The sequence below is a fragment of the Podarcis pityusensis genome (assembly GCF_964106645.2).
Source record: "Podarcis pityusensis genome assembly, chromosome: 6".
In the NCBI taxonomy this organism is placed as follows: domain Eukaryota; kingdom Metazoa; phylum Chordata; class Lepidosauria; order Squamata; family Lacertidae; genus Podarcis; species Podarcis pityusensis.
In genome coordinates, this window is record NC_138030.1 from 52,211,499 (window position 1) to 52,232,473 (window position 20,975).

General features: G+C 40.9%; 1 protein-coding gene across 1 annotated transcript in view; it reads left to right on the forward strand.

Moving 5' to 3' along the window:
• The first annotated feature begins 2,125 nt into the window (after positions 1-2,125).
• Positions 2,126-20,975, forward strand: part of MAST2 (microtubule associated serine/threonine kinase 2) — a 138,868-nt gene continuing 120,018 nt past the window's right edge. Inside the window, exons 1-3 of the mRNA XM_081010241.1 lie at positions 2,126-2,482; positions 12,389-12,536; positions 12,793-12,935. Of these exons, the coding sequence (XP_080866367.1) occupies positions 2,318-2,482; positions 12,389-12,536; positions 12,793-12,935 (456 nt within the window). The 5' untranslated portion in view covers positions 2,126-2,317. The remainder of the gene's footprint in view (positions 2,483-12,388; positions 12,537-12,792; positions 12,936-20,975) is intronic.

A 20,975-nucleotide genomic window follows, 5' to 3' on the forward strand; every position in this document is an offset into this window, starting at 1 on the left:
ATAGGCTTCATTGTATGATTTGTTTGATTTAAGTGATGTTTATTCACCATTTGTGCTGCTTTGAGCTTGTGGAAAAACAGTATAAACATATTTTAAGTCAGTTTTTTGCCTTGAGAACACACACCCCTTTTTTAAACATATAGATGCTAAAAGCCTGATTTTGCAGCCCTAGCCAGACAGCAAAACCAGGAGATTTATCAAGCCAATGGTAGTCTGCTCTTGACTCAAGTTATGCAGGCCTGTTATGGGAAGCTGTCTGATACTGAATCAGACCATTGGTACATCCAATTCATCTGGAGTGACTGGCAGTAGCTTTCCAGGATTCCAGATGGTGAATCTTTCCTAGCTCCCCACCCCCCGCCACCATCCTGGATATTATTATTAACGGTATTAATAATTATAACTACCTGTCACTAGCATTTGACCATTGCACTGCTCATTTTAGTTTTTAAAAAGTCTGCTTGAATTTAAGTTCCAGTTTTTCCGAAAGGTAAAGCTGCCCAAGATTCTAAGAGCTTGCAAATGTTTGCCCTGGAAACCCATTTCAAACATTAGAATTAAAGTAGAGTCCAATTTCATCACTGTGCCCTGACCAAAAACCAGGTCAAGCTGCTAATATTTGACATGGAAGCACTGCTTCCTAATATCTGATGGATTGTTTTGCTTAGCTTTTAAGTTTTAGAGAATATATATATATATGTGTGTGTGTGTGTGTGTGTGTGTGTGTGTGTCATTCCAGAAAACCCCCCAAATCCAAGACACTTTGAGCTACACAAGAGCAAAACATGGTGTCCAAATAATTTAAATAGAAGGCAATTATGCAAGAACACAATATAAAATTTCATAGCTGTTCTTTGTTTTGCCCCATGCTTGGGGAGAACAGCCTGATTCTAAAGGTTGCCAAATCTGGAAGAGCATAAAGAGGCACTGAGTCCGATCCTGAAGCTTCTAAAGGAGCCAATGCTTGGTTATAGTGCTTAAGCTTGAGTTCCTGACAATCATATTGCTCCAACAGGAGGTCAATGAAAGAAACTTTGGTAGTATCTACCTTCCGGCAGCAATTTGAACCTTGATGCTACAAACTGTGAAAATCACTGCAATTTCTATTAGATTTCCATTTAAATATAGCTACATTACAGTACAGGGAAAATAAGGGAGTTTCACTTCCCTCCTAGAAACTCAGTTTTTATTTAACTCCAGTTATGTATGGCCATATCATGCCATTGGTGCTTTAGTTGAGATTTCTGCATTGCAGGGGATTGAACTAGATGGTCCAACTCCACAATTCTGAGTATGTTTACTTGGTACTAGTAAGCCATGCTGAAGGTTCAATTGGGCTTCAATTTCCTCTTTAAAGTTACAAATTGCATTGTTTATGAGTGGCCAGAGTGGGCAGTGATATGGAACAAAGTAAAGCTGCTGCAATCTGTTCTGAATCTAGAGTGCTTTGCCTTTTCATATAACATTTAAAAATGTACTTAAAGAGTCTAGGGAACGGAGTCTTTCTGGATTGTGACAGATTGGCTGGCACCAGTGCTCAATGGCCAAAAGCCAGCTGTTGTATCAGAAACAGGCAACATGTCATCTTAATAAAGCAGCATAAACACTGATAGCACTCTGTGTATAGCTGCTGAAGTCACAAATATCAGTTGGGAAATGTTAACAGGCTGCCCATCATTATTTCCGTAATTTATAACCAGTAAAGTAATCCAGATTAGAATTGGATGTAAGACCAATTAGCTACCACCATTTAGCCAGGCACATGGGGGCACCCCTCTTTTAGCAGGGTTGCCCTACTGGGGAAGGTAAGTGGAGCTGGGCAAGGGTGATGGATGAAGACACGGGATCATTCTGTACCATTACGGAGCCGCACACAGAAAAGGCTTCTGCGCCGCCTTGCACTTATACAGCACTGCTCCATGTACCCCATCATGCATTGCGCGCCGCCCCCGCCCCTCGCCATCCAAGCTGTTCCGCGACGCGTCTTCCCTCGCCTTCCCGTCTCCCCGCCCCCTGCTGTGTGGCTCCTCCCACCTCGCGCCGAACTTCGCTTCTTAGTCTCCGACGCGCCGCCGGCCCCTTAGAACGCCCTCGCGCGCCTGTGGCCCCACCTCTCGCGATACGTGGCTGAGGGGGCGGGATTGCCGCAGTGCCCGGCGTGCTCGCCTCTGGCAGGAGAGTGGGGATGTCCGCGCGGGAGGCAGGTTGCGCTGCCTGAGGTGCTTCCCAGCGCCAACCCCGCCGCCCTCCTCCGCAGCCATGGCCGGCTGCTTAGGCTGCGAGCCCCCGCGCTGAGCAAGTGCCGCCGCCGCCCATCATGAGGAAGGGCCGCTCCCGGGGGGACAAAGCGGGGCCCTCGGCTCTTCAGGTCCCCAGGAGGATGGAGCAGCCCGTCCGGGGCCCCGTAGACGCGGCGGGTCCTAGGAAGGAGGCGGAAGAAGCGGGTCGGGCTGGCGCAGCCTGCAGGGAACCGCCCGAGAAGGTACTGCGGTTGCAGTGTGTTCTGCTGTCTCCTGGTCTGTGTAAACTGGAGGTCCGCGAAAAGGGGAGTCCAGAGGCGTCTTTTGCGGGTTTGCTTTCGGAGGCATGTCCAGACAGCGGGCTTTGGTGGGGCAGGGGATGCTCACAGCCCTGGCACTTGGTCGCTGCAAGAGAATTGGGGAAAGGAGGGTCACGTTGTGGACGATGAGCGGTTCTGTGTTGTGGGAGGGTATGCTATTCTAGGCACAGAAGGTTGGGGGGAAGGGGTATTTCCTAAACTGTACTTTGGGCAGCGGGAGTCAGTGAAGATCGTCTATGCTACTGGTGTCGAGCAATCATTCCTGATGCTCCAGTAAAAAGTGAAAATATCTCTTAAATCTTTATGGTCTTTGTTACTTTGCCAGGCTAATATTACACATATGGTAAAGGGATTCTGTCTTTAGTAGCCTTTGGTTATTCCTTTGGATGGCCTACTTTCCATAAGTCTGTATTTGTGCCTATTTTCTTGATTTCATGTAGGTACCATTTTAGTCAAGGGGCAGCCAGGCATGTTCAATTCCATCCTGGTGTCCTTCAGTTTGCTACTCTGCATCATTTGTTGTAATAAGAATATGTGAAGATATGTGAACATGGGATGAGCAATCCTTTGTTGCCTCTAGTAGTTAAGAGATCTGGAGCTATCCTGAGGAAGTTTATATAATTCATTACTTTGCCAAATGTGATCTAATCACCTGTTGCTTTTAGTGGGAAGGAGGATGCAGACTGCATATAAATGGTCCTGTTATGGGGTAGGAGTTTCAATTAGATCTTTTAGCTATGTGCTTATATGTGCAGCATATGCAGCTTATATGCTGCATTTTTACAGCATTCGCCCTGCCTGTCTATCATTTCTTAGGTATGGTCCAATGCCAAACACCACCAAATACCTTGTGGCAGACTGGCAGTTAAGCTAATGTGTGAATCCAGCTATAATTAGTAACATCTGAAGAGAGGTTGCATACAAAGGGGGCAATAGGGATTAGCATGGTAGTGACTGGACCTAACGTTCAGGGGTCCCTTTACCTTACTTCCCCCCCCCATCAATATATATATATATCATCCAATATGGGGAGAGCAACTTCATAAAGCAGAGAGTACTTGTGGAAGCTCCCTATGTGTGTGCAGTAAAGCACTGGAAAGTTGGATTCTCAAAATGCGCAGGGGCTTTTATGAGTACAGTGGTACCTCGGTTTACATACGCTTCAGGTTACATACGCTTCAGGTTACAGACTCTGCTAACCCAGAAATATTACCTTGGGTTAAGAACTTTGCTTCAGGATGAGAACAGAAATCGTGCCGCGGCGGCGCAGCAGCAGCAGGATGCCCCATTAGCTAAAGTGGTGCTTCAGGTTAAGAACAGTTTCAGGTTAAGAACAAACTTGCAGAATGAATTACCATATTTTTCGCTCTATAACATGCACCCGACCATAACACGCACGTAGTTTTTAGAGGAGGAAAATCCGTAGGCATGCCACCCGTAGGCATTCCCTCCATAACACGCACAGACATTTCCCCTTACTTTCTAGGAGGAAAAAAGTGAGTGTTATGGTGCAAAAAATACGGTAAGTTCTTAACCCGAGGTACCACTGTACAAAAGATAGCCTGCTTCCCAAGGTTGCCCTCCAATGTGTTGGAGAGTGTTGAATGGTGATGAGGGAGGTGGAGATAGGACATCACCAATTCACCTTTTACATAATTTTCACATGATTGTCTTTTTAGGTTGTCTACCACCTTGTGATATTTTATATAAAAGTGCATCCTGTAAATATTTAAATAAATAAATAAATGTTAACTTCTCCCTAATTAACCATGTCTGAAGACAAGGCTGCCTACCCTGTTATCAGTGACTACTGCTGAATGTGTTGAAGAGTGGCTTAGAGACAACTGTAGTTAAGCAGTATATAAATTGCTTAGATAAAAATAAAAGAAACAAGGTCTCCTTTTTGGAAATGTCACTGGCTGTATACTTGCCAATTTTTGAACTCAATTAATTAGATATTTCATAGGGTTCTTGCATTTCCACAGCATAATGACTATTCCTTTCCTCTTAATGACTGGCAGGGAAGATGATGTACAAAAATACAGAATGTTCATGTCTAAAGGTTTCAGGGACCACAGCTTCCAGATGCACATCCCCAACATATTTGCTTATTCACCTCCCCTTTGGGCATTATAGTAAGAAAATGATTGAAGTGTTGTGGAAGAGCAGGTCTGTCATTCCTGTAATTAATGGGCGCCATCAGATTTATTTTGAAAAACTGCTTTTATCTGCTTTGTTTCTTGTATTTTTTATTGTGTGATATTTTGCATTGAAGTATTGTATGATATTTGCAAATGTCTAGCAGCCTATACATTTTCCAAATAAATAGCATCTGAAAGTTTTTAGTAATTTCATTAAATCTGTTGCTCATTATCTGTTTTGGTAGTTGGGTAGCTGTGCAAGCAGTGTGCAACTTGAGTACAGTGGTGCCCCGCAAGACAAATGCCTCGCAAGACGAAAAACTCGCTAGACGAAAGAGTTTTCCGTTTTTTGAGTCGTTCCGCAAGACGAATTTCCCTATGGGCTTGCTTTGCAAGAGGAAACGTCTTGCAAGTTCTTGTGAGTTTGTTTCCTATTTCTTAAAGCCGCTAAGCCGTTAATAGCCATTAAGCCGCTAAGCCGTTAATAGCCGCTAAGCCGCTAATAGCCGTGCTTTGCAAGACGAAAAAACCGCAAGACGAAGAGACTCGCGGAACGAATTAATTTCGTCTTGCGAGGCACCACTGTATTAGTATGAGAGGAAGCAACTGGTATTGATATGAAAATGGGAAGGAGAGGTGGCAAAATATAAAAAATAAGGAGAGAACGAAGCCCAAAATGTTAACAGCAGGGAAAAAACCTATCCTTTCTACAGCTTCTAGGGCCTCTGAAAAAGCTCTGCCATGGTATAATGACTGACACAGTTGGATTAATTGGCAAAGAATCAGACTTCCTGATAGGTCCAGCTGGATTTTATAAGAGTGGTTTGGCTGGTGATACTCACTTTTAAAAAATAGGAAACTATGTAGTTCAAACTATCTGTAGTTTTTTTGGTGAATACTAGCTCTCATGAAGTGCAGTAGATCTTCTTTCACATAGCCTGTATGCCTAATTAGTAAACCACAAGAGCCAGGGGAGTTAGATGAGAGCTAGATTTATGTTCTGTACTGCCCTGAGATCTATGGATAAAGGGTGGTATACAATTTTAAATAACAACAACAATATAAATATAATAGATAATCTGCTACTTATATATAAAATACATATAAACCCTTCTGGCCTGTTCTGAGATCAATAATAATATACTAAAAAGTTTGGAATCTTGTCGTATCAAAAAAGATAACCTGCATATCTCGCTTGCAGGAGTTGCATCTGGCCAAAGGGATAATAACATTTGGAAGCATGAGTGCATTCATGTAACTTGCTTTCTATACAGCTCTGCTGGATCAGATCAAAGGTTATTCTGGTTCTGCTTCCTGTTTCTCACAGTGGCCAACCAGTTGTCTATGAGAAGCCCACAAGCAGGACATAAGGACTTTGAGTCCTTCCTGCTGTTCCCCAGGATCTGGTATCCAGAGACATGCTGCCTCTGATCTTGGAGATAGCATATAGTCATCCATTGATTGGTACTGTGTGTTACCTTGTGTGAAGCCACCCTGAGAGCTTTAAGAATTAGAAGTGGAAAGCAGGAAGCCTCTTATTTGGTGTCTGTGATAAGACTACTTTTAAGTTAAGGTTTTGCAAAGTCACTTAACACTACAGCTGCACACAAAAGCAATAATCTGTGAAGAACAAGCCGCTGAAAGTTTTTCAGTCACATTTGGCTTTAGGCAAGTTATCACTAATGGTGCATGTGGACATGTGCCCCTGTTGAATAGGACCATCTCCCCCACCCACCCCACTCTGGTTGTAGTGTGGTAAATGAACCTGCAAATTACCGTATTTTTTGCTCTATAAGACCCACTTTTTCCCTCCTTAAAAGTAAGGGGAAATGTGTGTGCGTCTTATGGAGCGAATGCAGGCTCTGCAGCTATCCCAGAAGTCAGAACAGCAAGAGGGATTGCTGCTTTCACTGTGCAGCAATCCCTCTTGCTGTTCTGGCTTCTGAGATTCAGAATATTTTTATTCTTGTTTTCCTCCTCCAAAAACTAGGTGCGTCTTGTGGTCTGGTGCGTCTTATAGAGCGAAAAATACGGTAATTCCAAACAAAACTGAGCAAAAGTATTTACTCTTTTCTTAATTAGATCAGTATTGAAGGAGAACAAATGGGCTTTGGAATGGGTAATATGGATAGAGTAATTGCAAAGTTCTTTTAGGAATTGGCTGATGAGCTACACATTAATTGTACTGCTGTATATGATTGCAGAAACCACAGGGACATAGTGATGCAGAAGCTGCCTTATACTGAGTCAGAACATTGGCCCATCTGGCTTAGTATTGTCTGCATGGACTAGCAGTGGCTCTCTAGGACAGAGCTTTCCAAATTGTGTGTAGCGACACATTATAGTGTGTCAGCTGCATGTAGGTGTATTGTGCAAATGCTCCTCCCAGGGCTGGAAAGGGGTTAGTTTAACCTCCTGTTTGCTAGCAAAACTGAATTACTGTGTCACGAAATGATGCATGTCTAAAAAGTGTGTCGCCAACATGAAAAGTTTGGAAAGCTCTGCTCTAGCGGTTCGGACAGGCTTCTCTCTCAGCCCTACCTGGGACGTTTTGCATGTAAGGCACTCTAGTCCTTTCCCTAAGAAGTAGGGTTGAGTCCAAATGAGGGGGCCTTGCAAAGGGGCTCTGAGTTTTAGTGATCTTTGGGGGCAGCACGAGGGAAGGGAATGTGTTACTTCATTTGCTGCAGATGTGTTTGGAGTGCTTCTTCATTCTGCAGTGAGATCCACCTCTTCTCTTGCCAAGAAAGGACATAGCTTGTGTTCTGTATGTCTTGGGGTGGGGGGTCATTTCCCTTACAGCAGCTGCAGCAGCCATTTTAAATAAGGGGAATAGCAGTAATAAGCAGGGGCCAGCAAGATCTTCCTTTTCTTTTTGCAAGTGCTTTGCCAAGGCTAGGGAGGTCCCCAATTTCCCTTGTTCCCTCTTAGAGTATGTTGCCTTTTTGGGGAAAAAAAAACCCCTCATGAAATGTCATTTCTAGCTTTGAAAAATGAAGCTCACAAAAATCCTGTTTAGTCCTAAATAGAAATGGCTGTGATGACAGTTAATAGTTCTGGGTATTTTGTCATTTTGCATGCTAAGCGGAAAATGCCCTCTCTTCTCAAGTGAATCATAGGTTTGGCATATTTTCATGTTTCTTCACAACCAAGAAGTCTAGAACTCAAGAATTTGAAATGAACTATTAGTTGGGGCTAGAAAATTGAAGGCTTAAGTTTTTTTTGTGTGTGTAATAGAATATACTAACATTCTTAAGCCATTTTCAGCATCTTAAATGTGTATACAGTACTGTTTTGCACTTTAAAGTTAATTTGAGTTGCATTAAATATAGAGCTACAGTTGTATTTGCAGAGTTTTACTTATCTGGTTCTTCAGGGGTTTTTATTTTTTGCCAGAAACTGTTGTCACAACCACACTAAAGTAAGTATTTCTGCTTAGGAAGGTTTTAAAAATGTTGTGTGTTATATGCTTTTTTTCTGGTCAAGTTATATCAATAGGATCTATAATTTTGAGCCTCTGAAATTTCTCGTAAGGGTCTCTGTGGATCCTCAGGTCTATTGAGATTGATTCTCAGTGTTGGGACACACTCTTGGATTTCACAACTGTGAAATGAATGGGTGTTATGCAACTTCAGTGGAGTATTGTGTTGGAAATGATAATCTGATCTGGCAGCCCTTTAAGTGCTAGATTGAGGATTATCAGTATGGAGCCAAGTGCTTCCCATTGGTGCTTAGTTCTAATTTTAGGGCAGTTAAAGATTGTTGGGGAATTTGAATAGTAAGGGTGTAGAATCAACTGGTGCTGTTCCATATGGCAAGTTCAGGATGCCATTTTAGTTTAGTCTTGCAAGTAAAATAGTTAGGAGTGGTTGAGTCCTGCCTGTCATATTCCTCTTCTGTGTTCTCACCTTTGCGACTAGCTCCTCTCTTCCTTGAAAAGGTGACTAATGTTGAACCATCCAGGTCCCTGCTAGGATGTGGGACAGATGCACAGTGTCAGCTGACGTAATTATGAAATTTTGATACAATGATACAATGATGTGCTTTCCTAAAGTGTAGTTCTTGTAACTGTTCTATCCTTAAAGAGCTACTTTGCAGCTTTGCTTTCACAGCATAGACGGATAGTTTGCCCACTCAAATCCTCCGCTGGTTACAATTGCTACCCGCTCCAGCCAAACAGATTGGACGGCTGTAAGGCTCGCCCCCTTTCTTGCATACTCCTGCTGTTATATTTTCAAAAGATCTACTCTGGGGGCCTGTTTTTACTAACTAGAGCTGGTGTAATTTAGTGGCTGTGAAACTCTGCTACAAATCAAGAGGCTCCTAGTTCAAATACCTTGCAAATTAAGGTAAACAGAAGTGGAAAATGTGCATGCATCTTACCTTTCTTTGCACAGTGATTGAGGAACCATGTACAACACACTGCACCTGGAACACTACTTATGGGGAAGTCAAAATTCCACCCTTATGGTTTCCTTGGGACTCCTTTGGAGATTTTACATTCCAGAAGCAGTTATCTCAGTAATAGCCAGAGAAGTGGGCTCTCTGGAAAGGAGTCCAGCAAGGGAGATATTCTCCTGTTAATTTGCTTAGGGGGGAAATTGCACCTGGGGGTACAAAAGCCAACCCCCCCTCCAAGGGACACTTGGAGCAAGATGGTTCCCTTTGAATGGGTATTTTTGCCCCACAGCAGCAGTTTTCCTTGCTATCATTTAGGACCCTCCTGCCTGCTATCCCATCTCCACTTCCCAATGTGATGGCTGTGTGTGTGTGTGTGTCATGTAAGTTACTGTAGATAAAATACTACAACAGACTTTGATTTAACAGGTGGTATCCAGTTCACACATACTGTTAGTGCAAGGATTTTGCAATAAATCTACCCTCTCCTCCCCCTGTGTGCACCCTGCATTCTCCCCAGATTTGTTCTGGAAGGGTGGGAAAATGCCTCGGCAGTGTGGGAGAAGGAGAGAATGCGATGTTGTGCAATAAGAAATCCTTGCACTGATGCAACCTCTACAAAGCACTACTTTGGATACAACTTTATTTTTCTTAAATTATCTGCCTCAGTGTATTCTTGTTTTAGCATGGCAAAAACTAAATAATACAGACAGAATATGTTATTAAAATGCACAGAACTACAACTCTCATTATGTGCTGTGGAGGAAGATTTGGAAGCATCTATATTCTAACATGTGCTTTAAAAGAGACTGTACCTTACAAATTTTTTTAATGGACAGATTGTGAACTTACAGGCAGTGGTGTATTTATGGTCTGTGTGCCCTTTGTGATGGCCCTATTTGTTTACCTAAATAAGTGTGACTATATCTGAAAATATGATGGAACTAAATATATAAGAGTGAGTTAATAAAAAAACCCCAATTTTATTAACTTATATTATTGAACAGTATTTTTTATTTCTAATTAATTATATACATATTTAAAGGAATGAATGAAAATTCAAAGCTTTTGATAAAATATTCATAGATTTTAAATTCTCCTGAGATATAGTAGAAGCTAAACAATTATTTACTCTTCTAAGGGTGCAGGCAATATTCTACTCAGTCTAGGAATGACTTATACTAAGTGGTTTAAATTGAGCAGGGGTAGACATAATTCAGAATTGTGAGCTTCAGAAATAAATGTCATCAGCATGCACAGAGTGTTTCTGCCATTCCAAAGAGGTATCTCTGTTTACATTTAATAAGCAGATTTCACAGTTTAAGTCTGAAATAAAAATTTATTGGGTTGTATTCAATGCTAGTCCTACTCAAAGTAGACCAGTTTAAATTGGTGAACATGACTGACTTAGGTCCATTGATTTAAATGAGTAGGAGTAGCATTGGATAGAACCCTCCAATGCTAGTCAGCCACATGGTACATGGAATCACTGCCATTATTTTACCAAAATGGGAAGGAAACCCTCCAGAGGCAAGTGGCTGTAGCATTAACAGATATTAATCACTGTAATGTTAAGAAATCCATTAGTGTCTTCTGTGTTCTACTTCACCAGAGCCTAGAGTCTAGGTTTTACACAAAAAGAGTTACAAGGCACACTGCTCTCATTGTTGGCCACCAAATACTTGTTCCGGTATGTCATTAAAGAATGCCTGCCTGCCTGCCTGCCTGCCTTTTCTCTTGTCTTCCCTTCTCTTTTAGCATAATTATGCTATCAGTTTAATTCTATCAACTTTTAATGAGGGTGAATTGCTACAGGTCCCTGGTGTATACATACTGTAATAGATTTAGATTTCACTTGGAAAGTAGGTAGGCATTTTAGTGCCACTTTTACCTTCCTTTTCCTTTCTGAATATATTTGAAATGCCTAGTGCTCATGAATGTTGACATTGTCATATGGGGTATTTGATTGATGGAAGTTGTAATGTTTTTAGTATGGTGGTGGCGGCGGGGGGGACATAGCTCATGTCAGCTGTTCTTATTTGGGATAAGAGTTAAGCTTGTTATGTCAAATTGATTTTCCTAGAGAAACGTGTGGCAGCCACTGGTGGTGGTATCAGAGAACATGTCTATATACAGTGGATTTAAAAGAGTCCATGATATTTATCTACTACACCTATAGGTATCTGCACTGGTGTCTGTTATCATCTAGGCTGCTTTCTGTTATGCAGTGTTCTATGCATGCATCAGTTGCTTATTTGTCATGAAATCAGTCTACTACTTCGTGCTGTACCGTTGCAGTATTTGTAAGTGTGTGTGCTGTTCCTTTGGCTGAAATATGCTATATGATATATTTTTAAATGCTCTTTAACCTTTATTGTCCATTTATAATATGAATGGATGTTTACTGTTTTCTCTAAAATGGTAGGGTACTAACTGGATTTGTTTACTGCTTTTTATGAATCTATCTTAATGAATTTATGGCAAGAATATATTTATAGTATAATGTGATTGTGATTGTACCTTGCTTCTAATAAGGTTGCTGGTGTGAAATTAGCATGAAAATACCTTGGAATTCTAACTTTGTTTCCCTTAATGGGTTCTAGTTACAGTTTTTTGTTTTGTTTTCTAAGTAGAGCAAGTAGAATATTTTGCTATTAGAAAGTAGATTGAAACCTTTGTTGTAGTAAACACAGGGAATTTGATGCAGACCATTCTCACCAAAGTTTTGCTCGGCCAACGATCCTGCTGGTAGAGAACACAAGGAGCTGATTTTTGCAGATTCCTGTCCCACTGGCCTTCAGGGCCACCTCACACGCTGTTCCAGAGTGTATGGGGGCCCCATTGGAACAGTTTGGGAGCCTTCTCCACCAACAGGATTCCTCTGCTAGGTTAAAAGCCTGCCATGGACGGAAGAATCCTTTTCTGTATATAGAAGGTGAAGTCTGGATCCAACCCATGAAATTTTATGAATCTAGAGATTTCTTGAAAAGTCTTTGCAGATCATAGCTTGTCTGTGAGTGAACAGTTTTTTAAAAGTGTCTAATTAAGCAATAAATATGACATCTTTCAAATTAAGGAAATTTGGCCATAATTTGTGTTGCAATAATAACTTGAACATGTTATGGCTGCAGCCCTGAGCATTTTTATTAGGAAGTAAGTTGCACTGAACTTAGGACTTCTCCTTCAGGGTAAACAACCAAGATAAGTCTGAAGTTATATATCAAGAAGTTAGTGCATAAGCAATTTACCAATCAAAATTTATCCTGTTCTCTTTTGGCTTTCGTTTCAGAATCTTGCAGCGGAACCAATTTCTTTGCGCTGCAGGAAGCTTAGTAACCCTGATATAGCTGGTTCAGCTGGCAAAAGTAAGATCCATCGTCAACTGAGTCAAGATGACTGCAAGCTTCGGAGAGGTAGTTTGGCCAGCTCATTGTCAGGTAAAGTTCTGTGCAGTTCATCAAATTGCTTAGAGGTTTCTTCAGTTAAGCAAATTAATGGTACAGAGAGGTTCAAACTGTATATTTACCTGGGCAAGAATTTCTTTGTTTTGGTTGTGGGTAAAGATTGTTAAAAATGTATTATCTAAGGCTGTTGCATAAAAAGTATTTTTGATCGCTCTGTGTGAAAATTATTGTATAATGAACTAATGAGCCACCAAGTGAAGACGGTTTTGCTTTGCTTTTTTTGTTAAAGGAAAGCAGTTGCTTCCTTTATCCACTAGTATGCACAGCGGAGTGGGCCAGGCAGCATGGCAGCCATCTGGAGAATCATCCAATTTGGTCCGCATGAGGAACCAGTCATTGGGACAGTCTGCTCCTTCACTTACAGCTGGATTGGTAAGTTCTGATGCACTTTACAAAGTTTTGTTTTTTGTTTTTAAGAAGAGGATGACTTGCTTTTAGATCTGTCACCATTTTGATTGTTCCTCTCATCTTTTCATTATCAAATTTATACTTGATTTATATACATCTTGTGTTGCTACCCATGGACTAATCCCAAGAGTGGTCAGTCCGCTCTCAGCCATGAAGCTCATTGGTTGACCTTGGGCCAATCGCTGTCTCTTAGCCTAACATACTTCACAGAATTGCTGCGAAGTCAAAATGGGGAGGGGGGGAAACCATGTATGCCACCTTGAATTCCTGGATGTAACATGGAATATAAATTAAATCAAGAAAATAAACTGCTTTTGTAGGATGGGGCTTGTAGGGATGAACAACCTGCATACCAGATGCAGATTACATTTTACAATCATTGTCCTTAGACACCCGATGGATCTTGGAAGAATTGGTCTGGTCCTCACATTAAATCTGAATTAGGCTCTTGGGCAGTCTAGGATTTAAGAGGCCTATACTTTTGTGCAAGGCGGTAGCAATAGTCTGGTCATTTTGCAGTGAATAATGCCCTCCCTGGCATGCCTCTTCCCACTTCTTTCTTTCTTTTTAATATACAACCTCTAAGTGCAGCTTACAACAATTAAAACTGTAAAATACAATAATATTTCAGATATAAAATATAATGAAAATAGATATAAGCACAGCACATGAAACAGGAATCATTTTTAAAAGAAAATTATCCAGTAAAACACAAGCTTGTCCAAACAGTAAAATAAAAGCTTTGCCATAGGGTAAAACACTAAGAGAGGGGGCAAAGAGAGGGGGCAAAGAGCTCCGCCATTTAGGTTACTTACCAGATGTCTAAGAGCATGTCATTCACATGGATGTGTTCACAACATGAATGACATTTTTGTGATGGCTAGACTTCATGGAAAAATTAGGTTTGAGACAGCAATTAGACTGATTTGTGAGGCTAGTTTTGCCCTGGTGTATAATATTATGTGCACCAGGTTTGCTTGCCTAATTCTGATAGAAACAATATTGGTGCTGGCGCAGACTCCGAAAGGACCTGTTTGGAACAGGTTTAATTTTGGTGGACCCACTAGCATGCTGGAAAATATATAATGTATTTAGGAGTTTGCTGACACTTGTACTTACTTGTGTGCTCATGATGCATTCTGTTAAATAATGCATGCCTCACTGGTGGCTATTAAACTTAATGATAATGATTTTGGGGATTTAGGTATGATTTAGCCATTTAAGATAGGTAAATTGACAGTAACAGTATAAGGGGCTGTACTTCTTGGAACACTGGATGGATTAGTGTTAAATAATTGGGGCTATCAGAAAGAATCAAACATTGCATGAATGGACTTCTGCTTTTGCAGTGAGTCTTCAAATCCTCTTGTATCCTAATTCTCTGGATCATATTTGGAGGGGGTGCAGTTGGAGGGGGAAGTTCCATTGTGCTTGTGGAAGTTGTTTTGTGTGCCCAATGATTTAGTGCCAAAAAGCTTTTATTAGTCCAGATTTTTTTTGTCTTTGATTGAGTGTATAAATACAAATAATTGTCTTACTACTTCATGTATATACTGTATTTTCTACAAATGCGTTGTATTCTAAGTGGTTCATAGAAAATAAAATGACAACTTGAGTATCCAAAAGTAAAGAAACACACACAAGTATATATCTTTTTTATATTTACTTTGACAGTTTTGGATTAAATGAAAAATAGGATTTAAATTGTTGATCTCCTCTATTCATAGGGTGGATCCTCATGTTCTTATTCCAGTGGGTAGCATGTTAGCCTGCAGCAGCAAATATGAGAAAGAGTCTTCTTGCAGTTTAAAGATTTACAAAGTTCTTTAAGCTGTCACAATACACTTGTAAGATCTTTTTATATAAGACTGGGTGTAATCCAGCATTGTATGAGCAGGCTTTTACTTGCATAATGGGACTTAACCTTCCTCTTCTCCTCACTGTAGCCCCCCATTCCCCCCACAGAAAAAAAAATATTCTCCAAAGCAGAGTAGTCATAGAGGGTTACAGGGAAGGAGAAGAAAGTGAAGCCCCCTTGTGCATGTAGAAGTCTGTTCTGCTCTTGTATGTGTAGCACAGGATACAATTCCTGCACATTTAATGCTTTTGAAAACAGGTTGAGTATAATTCTTATGAAAAAGGTTGCATACTCTCAGTTCTTTTAAAAACATTTTGTACCTATAGGCATTATTAAGACATTTTAAAGTATGAACATGGCAATTCACCACAAGTTGTCTGAGCATTATGCTATGGTGCCATCTACTGGGGGAGATTGGCCAATTTAAAGTCCAATGACTGAAGAACATCAGAATGTTTGTCATAGAATCACGGAATTGTAGATTTGGAAGGGATTCTGAGGGTCATCTAGTCCAACCCCCTGCAGTGCAGGAATCTCGGCTAGATCATACATGAGAGAGCCATGCAACCTCTGCTTAAAATCCTCCAAGGAAGGAGAGTCCACCACCTTTTGCGAGAGTCTTCTGCACTGTCAAACAGCTCTTCCTGTCAGAAAGAAAGAGGAAATGCAGTGGTGAAGGAGAGAAACATACTTTCACTTGCTAAGTTTATTACTTCTTCCATTCTTCTTAATGACTTGGGCTGATAAGCAGTTAAAAACTGGAATGCTTAGATAATATTAAATTGATTTTGGGTGGGCTGCCTGTTTTGTTATTTGCTTATGTCTTCTCATACATAATTTGAGTACATATGTGTTTTATTAGAACAGGCATCTACAACCTTTGGCCCTCCGGATGTTTTGGACTTCAATTCCCATAATCCCTGACCACTGGTCCTGTTAGCTAGGGATCATGGGAGTTGTAGGCCAAAATTATCTGGAGGGCCGCAGGTTGGGGATGCCTGTTTTAGAGGCCACCTTGAATAGTTTATTCTCAAAGTTCTTACAGTTTTTCTATTTTGTTCTGCTTATTAGCAGTGTAAACCTTGGACTGGCTCTGCTGGTGTGCCCACACAGCCACAATCTCACTGCAGCATTGCCCACACGGCATCTCAGTCAGCAACAATGTCATTGGTGTTGTGGGAGAAGCAGTGTGACACTAGCTGCTGCTGCTGAGTTGACCTTACTGTGAGGATGGTACAAAGGACAAAAGGTGGTCATGTATGTGCTGTATGAGGATGTTGTAGGTGACCTAGCCACTGTGATCCACGCGACGGTCACCTCCAGACTGGATTATTGTAACTCTCTCTACATGGGGCTGCCCTTGAGACTGACCCAGAAACTCCAGCGGGTGCAGAATGCTGCAGCGAGACTCCTTACGAGGTCTTCGCTGCGAGATCACATTCACCCGGTGCTACACCAGCTGCACTGGCTCCCGGTGAAGTACAGGATCAGGTTTAAGGTGCTGGTTTTAACCTTTAAAGCCCTATACGGCCTAGGACCCTCGTACCTACGGGACCGCCTCTCCTGGTATGCCCCACAGAGAAACTTACGGTCTTCAAATAAAAACATCTTGAAGGTCCCAGGCCACAGAGAAGTTAGGCTGGCCTCAACTAGAGCCAGGGCTTTTTCGGCCGTGGCCCCGATCTGGTGGAACACTCTGTCACAAGAGACCAGGGCCCTGCGGGACTTGACATCTTTCCGCAGGGCCTGCAAGACAGAGCTGTTCCACCAGGCCTTTGGCCAGGGCACAGCCTGACTCCCTCCCTCGGCAATCTTCGCGGAGCTCTGGCCCAATGGTTGCCAGTGGCCTGAATTAATTAATTTTATAATGAATGATTTTAGAGTGTTGTTTATGCTATACTTTTATACTGTTTTATTGTTGTTAGCCGTCCTGAGCCCGGCTTTGGCTGGGGAGGGCGGGATATAAATAAAATCTATTATTATTATTATTATTATTATTATTATTATTATTACAGCCAGCATCTTGACTTATGCTTGGAAAATAATAGGGAGGTGGCATAGCCTGTAGGGCATCAGTGGTGTGTGACCTCTCTATGATAAATTTCACAAAGAGGGAAGCTGCTGCATTCTGCTCCAGCCAAAGCTTCCAGACAACTGAGGACAGTCTATGGTAGAACCCATGATAGTAGCCTATCCTTGAGATTATGAAAGTGTGAATGACAGTCTAATTAAGTCTTGGTTGAATAGAAAGGATTCCATCACTTGCTTTGGGAGTCCCTTTCATTTTAATAAGGAATATTTTTCCTTCGTTGCAAATTATTTTTCCTACCTTGTAAACTACCCTGTAGCCTTTTTGTTTTCTACCAAACTCTAACAAAGCAGCTGAGGGAAATAATGGTGTATCAGACCTAGTGTGCAGTCCACCACTGAACAGTGTTTGTCTTGGCCATGGTGGGGTGACTGCGGTCTGTACAAAATCCTCTGACTTGTTCGTTTTCCTTCTTTAATATTTCACTTGCATGCTTTTTTCACATGAAACCCTTAACATAATAAAGACCCATTTATTTCTCACTTATTTGAAATTGCGAAATTGCATGCATTCCACTTAGCCAATGCCCTTAGCATCAGCTAAAACTGGCCACTTCACAAGCCAGGAACATAGCAACTACACAATTTGATTTTACGGTTTCCCTCACTCTTTTTTATAACATTTCAAAGCAAAAATGAAATCAAATTCCTTGGTTCCGGGAGGAAGAAACCTGTGTGAAAGTCAACATTTGTTCCCTTTGTATATAGTGGTGAGCTGTGGTAAGAAACAAATCTTGACTTACTGAGATCAAACAGCATTTGGTACATACTTCTCAAATCACACCTACCCTTCTGCCATTTCCGAGTTAGGAGGAAACAAACCACAGCACTGGCTAAGTGTTACCTATGAACCGGTGCTTGTGGCTTGTTTCTCTCCTAACAAATCAGAAGCTAAAGCCAAGATTTTGAAATTGAGCAAGTTTTTCTGGTCATGTAAACATTGGCTTTGAGTTAGAGAGACGCTGGTTTTGATCACCTAGTTGACAATCTGGGTTTCGGCTTTCTTAAGTCACTAGGTTTTGATGCAGCAAGACCTTTCATTAAAGAAAGCCACTTTCTCAGCATGGACAAACCTTGCAGCTTCTTAAATAGGTAATGTACAAGGTGATATTCCCCATTGCTTAATTTAAAATGAAGGTTATGTTGCTTTGAAAGTTTTAGGAAGTGATGGCTGTAACTACAAGCTCCCAAATACCTTCACTTTCTCCTTCCACACTCCACCCAGTTTCTCTTAAGAAGTGCCAACTAGTGGTGATGGGAGAATTCATCATCAGTTCCATAGGTGGTGCTTTATGACCTCGACACAGATATCTTATTGACAGCTTTGTATGGATATATGTTTGTTGAGAATCAGAGTAGGTCATCTGAATTACCAGGTGAAAATACCTCTATTCTGTTGTACTTCTCTTCTGTTGAGATATAATACAGCGGAACCTCTACTCACGATCACAGTCCATTCCGCAGGTCCGTCCTTATGGCGAAACAGGTCGCTGGGAGAGGCACCGTTGTGCTCAGGTGCAGGCGGTGATTGCAGGCGCAAACGGCATCAAACCCGCCGGTTACTTCCGGGTTTGCCGTGGTCACAGCTTGAAACATCCGTGAGTGGAGGTGGTTCTACTGTAGATGTTTCTTATATCATGTTGCCTGTCCTGTCCTGTCAAGAATAATTTTTTATATGGCGGGTTCTTTGACCTTCTCTTAGTACTTACCTGGTATTCCCAGATTATATAAGAACGTTCAAAGTTAATTGAAACTTCTGTTAGTAAATTGATTGCTTCTCCTTCAAGAAGCTGTAAGAATTGAGAATGCTTGTCTTAGAGGCACTTAAGGTGAGCTGTATTCCACACCATGTTAAGCATTTTCAGAGGGTGGTATGTGTTGGAAAAAGCACATCGTGACTCACCTAAATATAGCTTAAATCGACTTACTGTGACTATAGTTCTTTGATGCACATTTACTTCTTTAAAAAGCAAAACTACAACCATCCTGGTTCAAAATGTTGTCCAGTTGTATCCCAGCATAGACAATAACCTGCTCCTTGATTGAAACTATCATGCAAAATGATGGTTAAGTATCTTTAGAGTTACTCTCTGCATAGAAAACAAACATAATTGCAAAAATACAGTAGATAGTAGATGGTTCAGTATTAAAATTTTCATATTCTTCAGCACAGGGCAGTTGTTGCTATATGACAAAATAATTAAAATTAACTTACAATAAAATGCTGGCTATTAGTTCTAATAAAACACAGTCTCAGCAGACAGATTGTAAAGCTTGTACGCCAGATAGATAGATAGATGGGGGTGACAGACAATTTCAGGGAAACTGGATAGGGAGGCAGTATTCTCAACTGTATATTACAGTTTTAAGCCACAACTGCATCTCTGGTAGAAATATCTGAGCCAAATTTGCTGTTTTACAAGGACATCCTCAGCTCTTTGTGATGAGCAATGGTTATGGAAGGGTAATTATCTTGAGTACAAAAAAAGTAAATTACTCTTCAATGCCTTTTAGTACAAATGTTTAAGATGAATATACTTTAAGAGGCAATTCTGCACACAGTTATTTGTATGATGATAATTATAGGGAAGATAATTATGCACAGTAGCAGGCTATACCCAGAGTGTGGCAGTAGCTGATAGTTTATTATTCTGTGTTAACTAGTAAATAGCTCTGGAAGGAATAGTAATTTGCAGGAGGCATCCACCTTGTATACACATGCAGAATGCTTGTACATTGGGTTGATTATTAAGCAGTTAGATTTGGTGAAAGATGTTATGTTGGCACACATTCCATTTAGCACAGTATTCATCACTGCCTTGTTTTGTGGTAGAAATGTTAACTTCTTTTGCAAAGAGTTGTTTAGTCTTTAAATAAGCTTCTCTTGTTTCTCGATGTCCTCAACAGCTAACACGAAATTTCTAAAAGAACTTGAATGCTTGCCATATATTTTGAAGCATGTCAGGTATGGGGCTACTCAACCAAATGTAAATGCATGGAACTTGCCTTATGATAATTGGTAGTCATCTGCTGTCAGCTGGAATGATTGCAGTTCTCATTATCCTCAAATGCTGTGTTTTTTGTTTTTTTATCCAAGAGCTTGTTGAATTGATTTTGGCACGCAGACTCTGCTTTCTTTCTGACAGCAGCCCTATTGTGAGTGTAAAGTGAGAAACTGCTGGAGAGTGCTTGGCAAGCATGATTCTTATTATTCTAACTTGAAAGTATTTCATAAAGGAGGGTTCAGAATGTTAGGTCAGTGGGTTGCAATCCGTCCCCTCAAAGCATGAGTATCTTGTGAGCCTGATTTCAGCTTGCTCTTTTTTTATATTGGAAGCTTTAATCTTTCGCCCTTGATGTCCTGTTGAACAGCTTTTTTAAAAGAGCCTATTCCACTCCTGACATTCTGGTTTGCTGTGTTAGAGAAATTCAATATTCTTTTTGCTATTCTGAAGAATTAATATGGAAACATCAGGAAGCACTTCGGAAAAGTTAAGGTCCCTGTTGACTCTTAAATTCCTTCTTTCTCTGAAACGAGTTCTAACTTATGTAAGTAATATAAAATGAACTGATTCTGCATTGCTAGTTTCTGAGGCCTAATTCAAATTTTAGGACACTTGCTCTTGAACTCGTTGTTGACCAAATATGTGGACCAAATATCAGTTGGGGAATTTCGTTTTGGGTGTGCAACAATGCTTTCCTATGCATATTAGTGTTCACTGGGGCTTACTCCCCACTAGGTGTATTTAAGATTGCAACCTGAAAATAGAAATAACTTTTGGAACTCAAAATTTATTAGTAGTTTTAGTGGACATCAATAGATTTAGATTAGTATAACTCATTGCTGTGTTTAGTTCTGAAAAGTACAGTGATATTTTATTATTAAGTCACAATATCCTTCTTCAAGCATCCAAAGAATCAAAAACCTCCAAGGAAGGAGAGTTCACTACCTTCCAAGGGATGGTTGTGAGGATAAAAGCAATAGGTTTGGATTTCTTAGCCTGAGAGCACTTACATTCATTCAAAGCATTCATACTCTGCACTTCATTTGGAAGGAT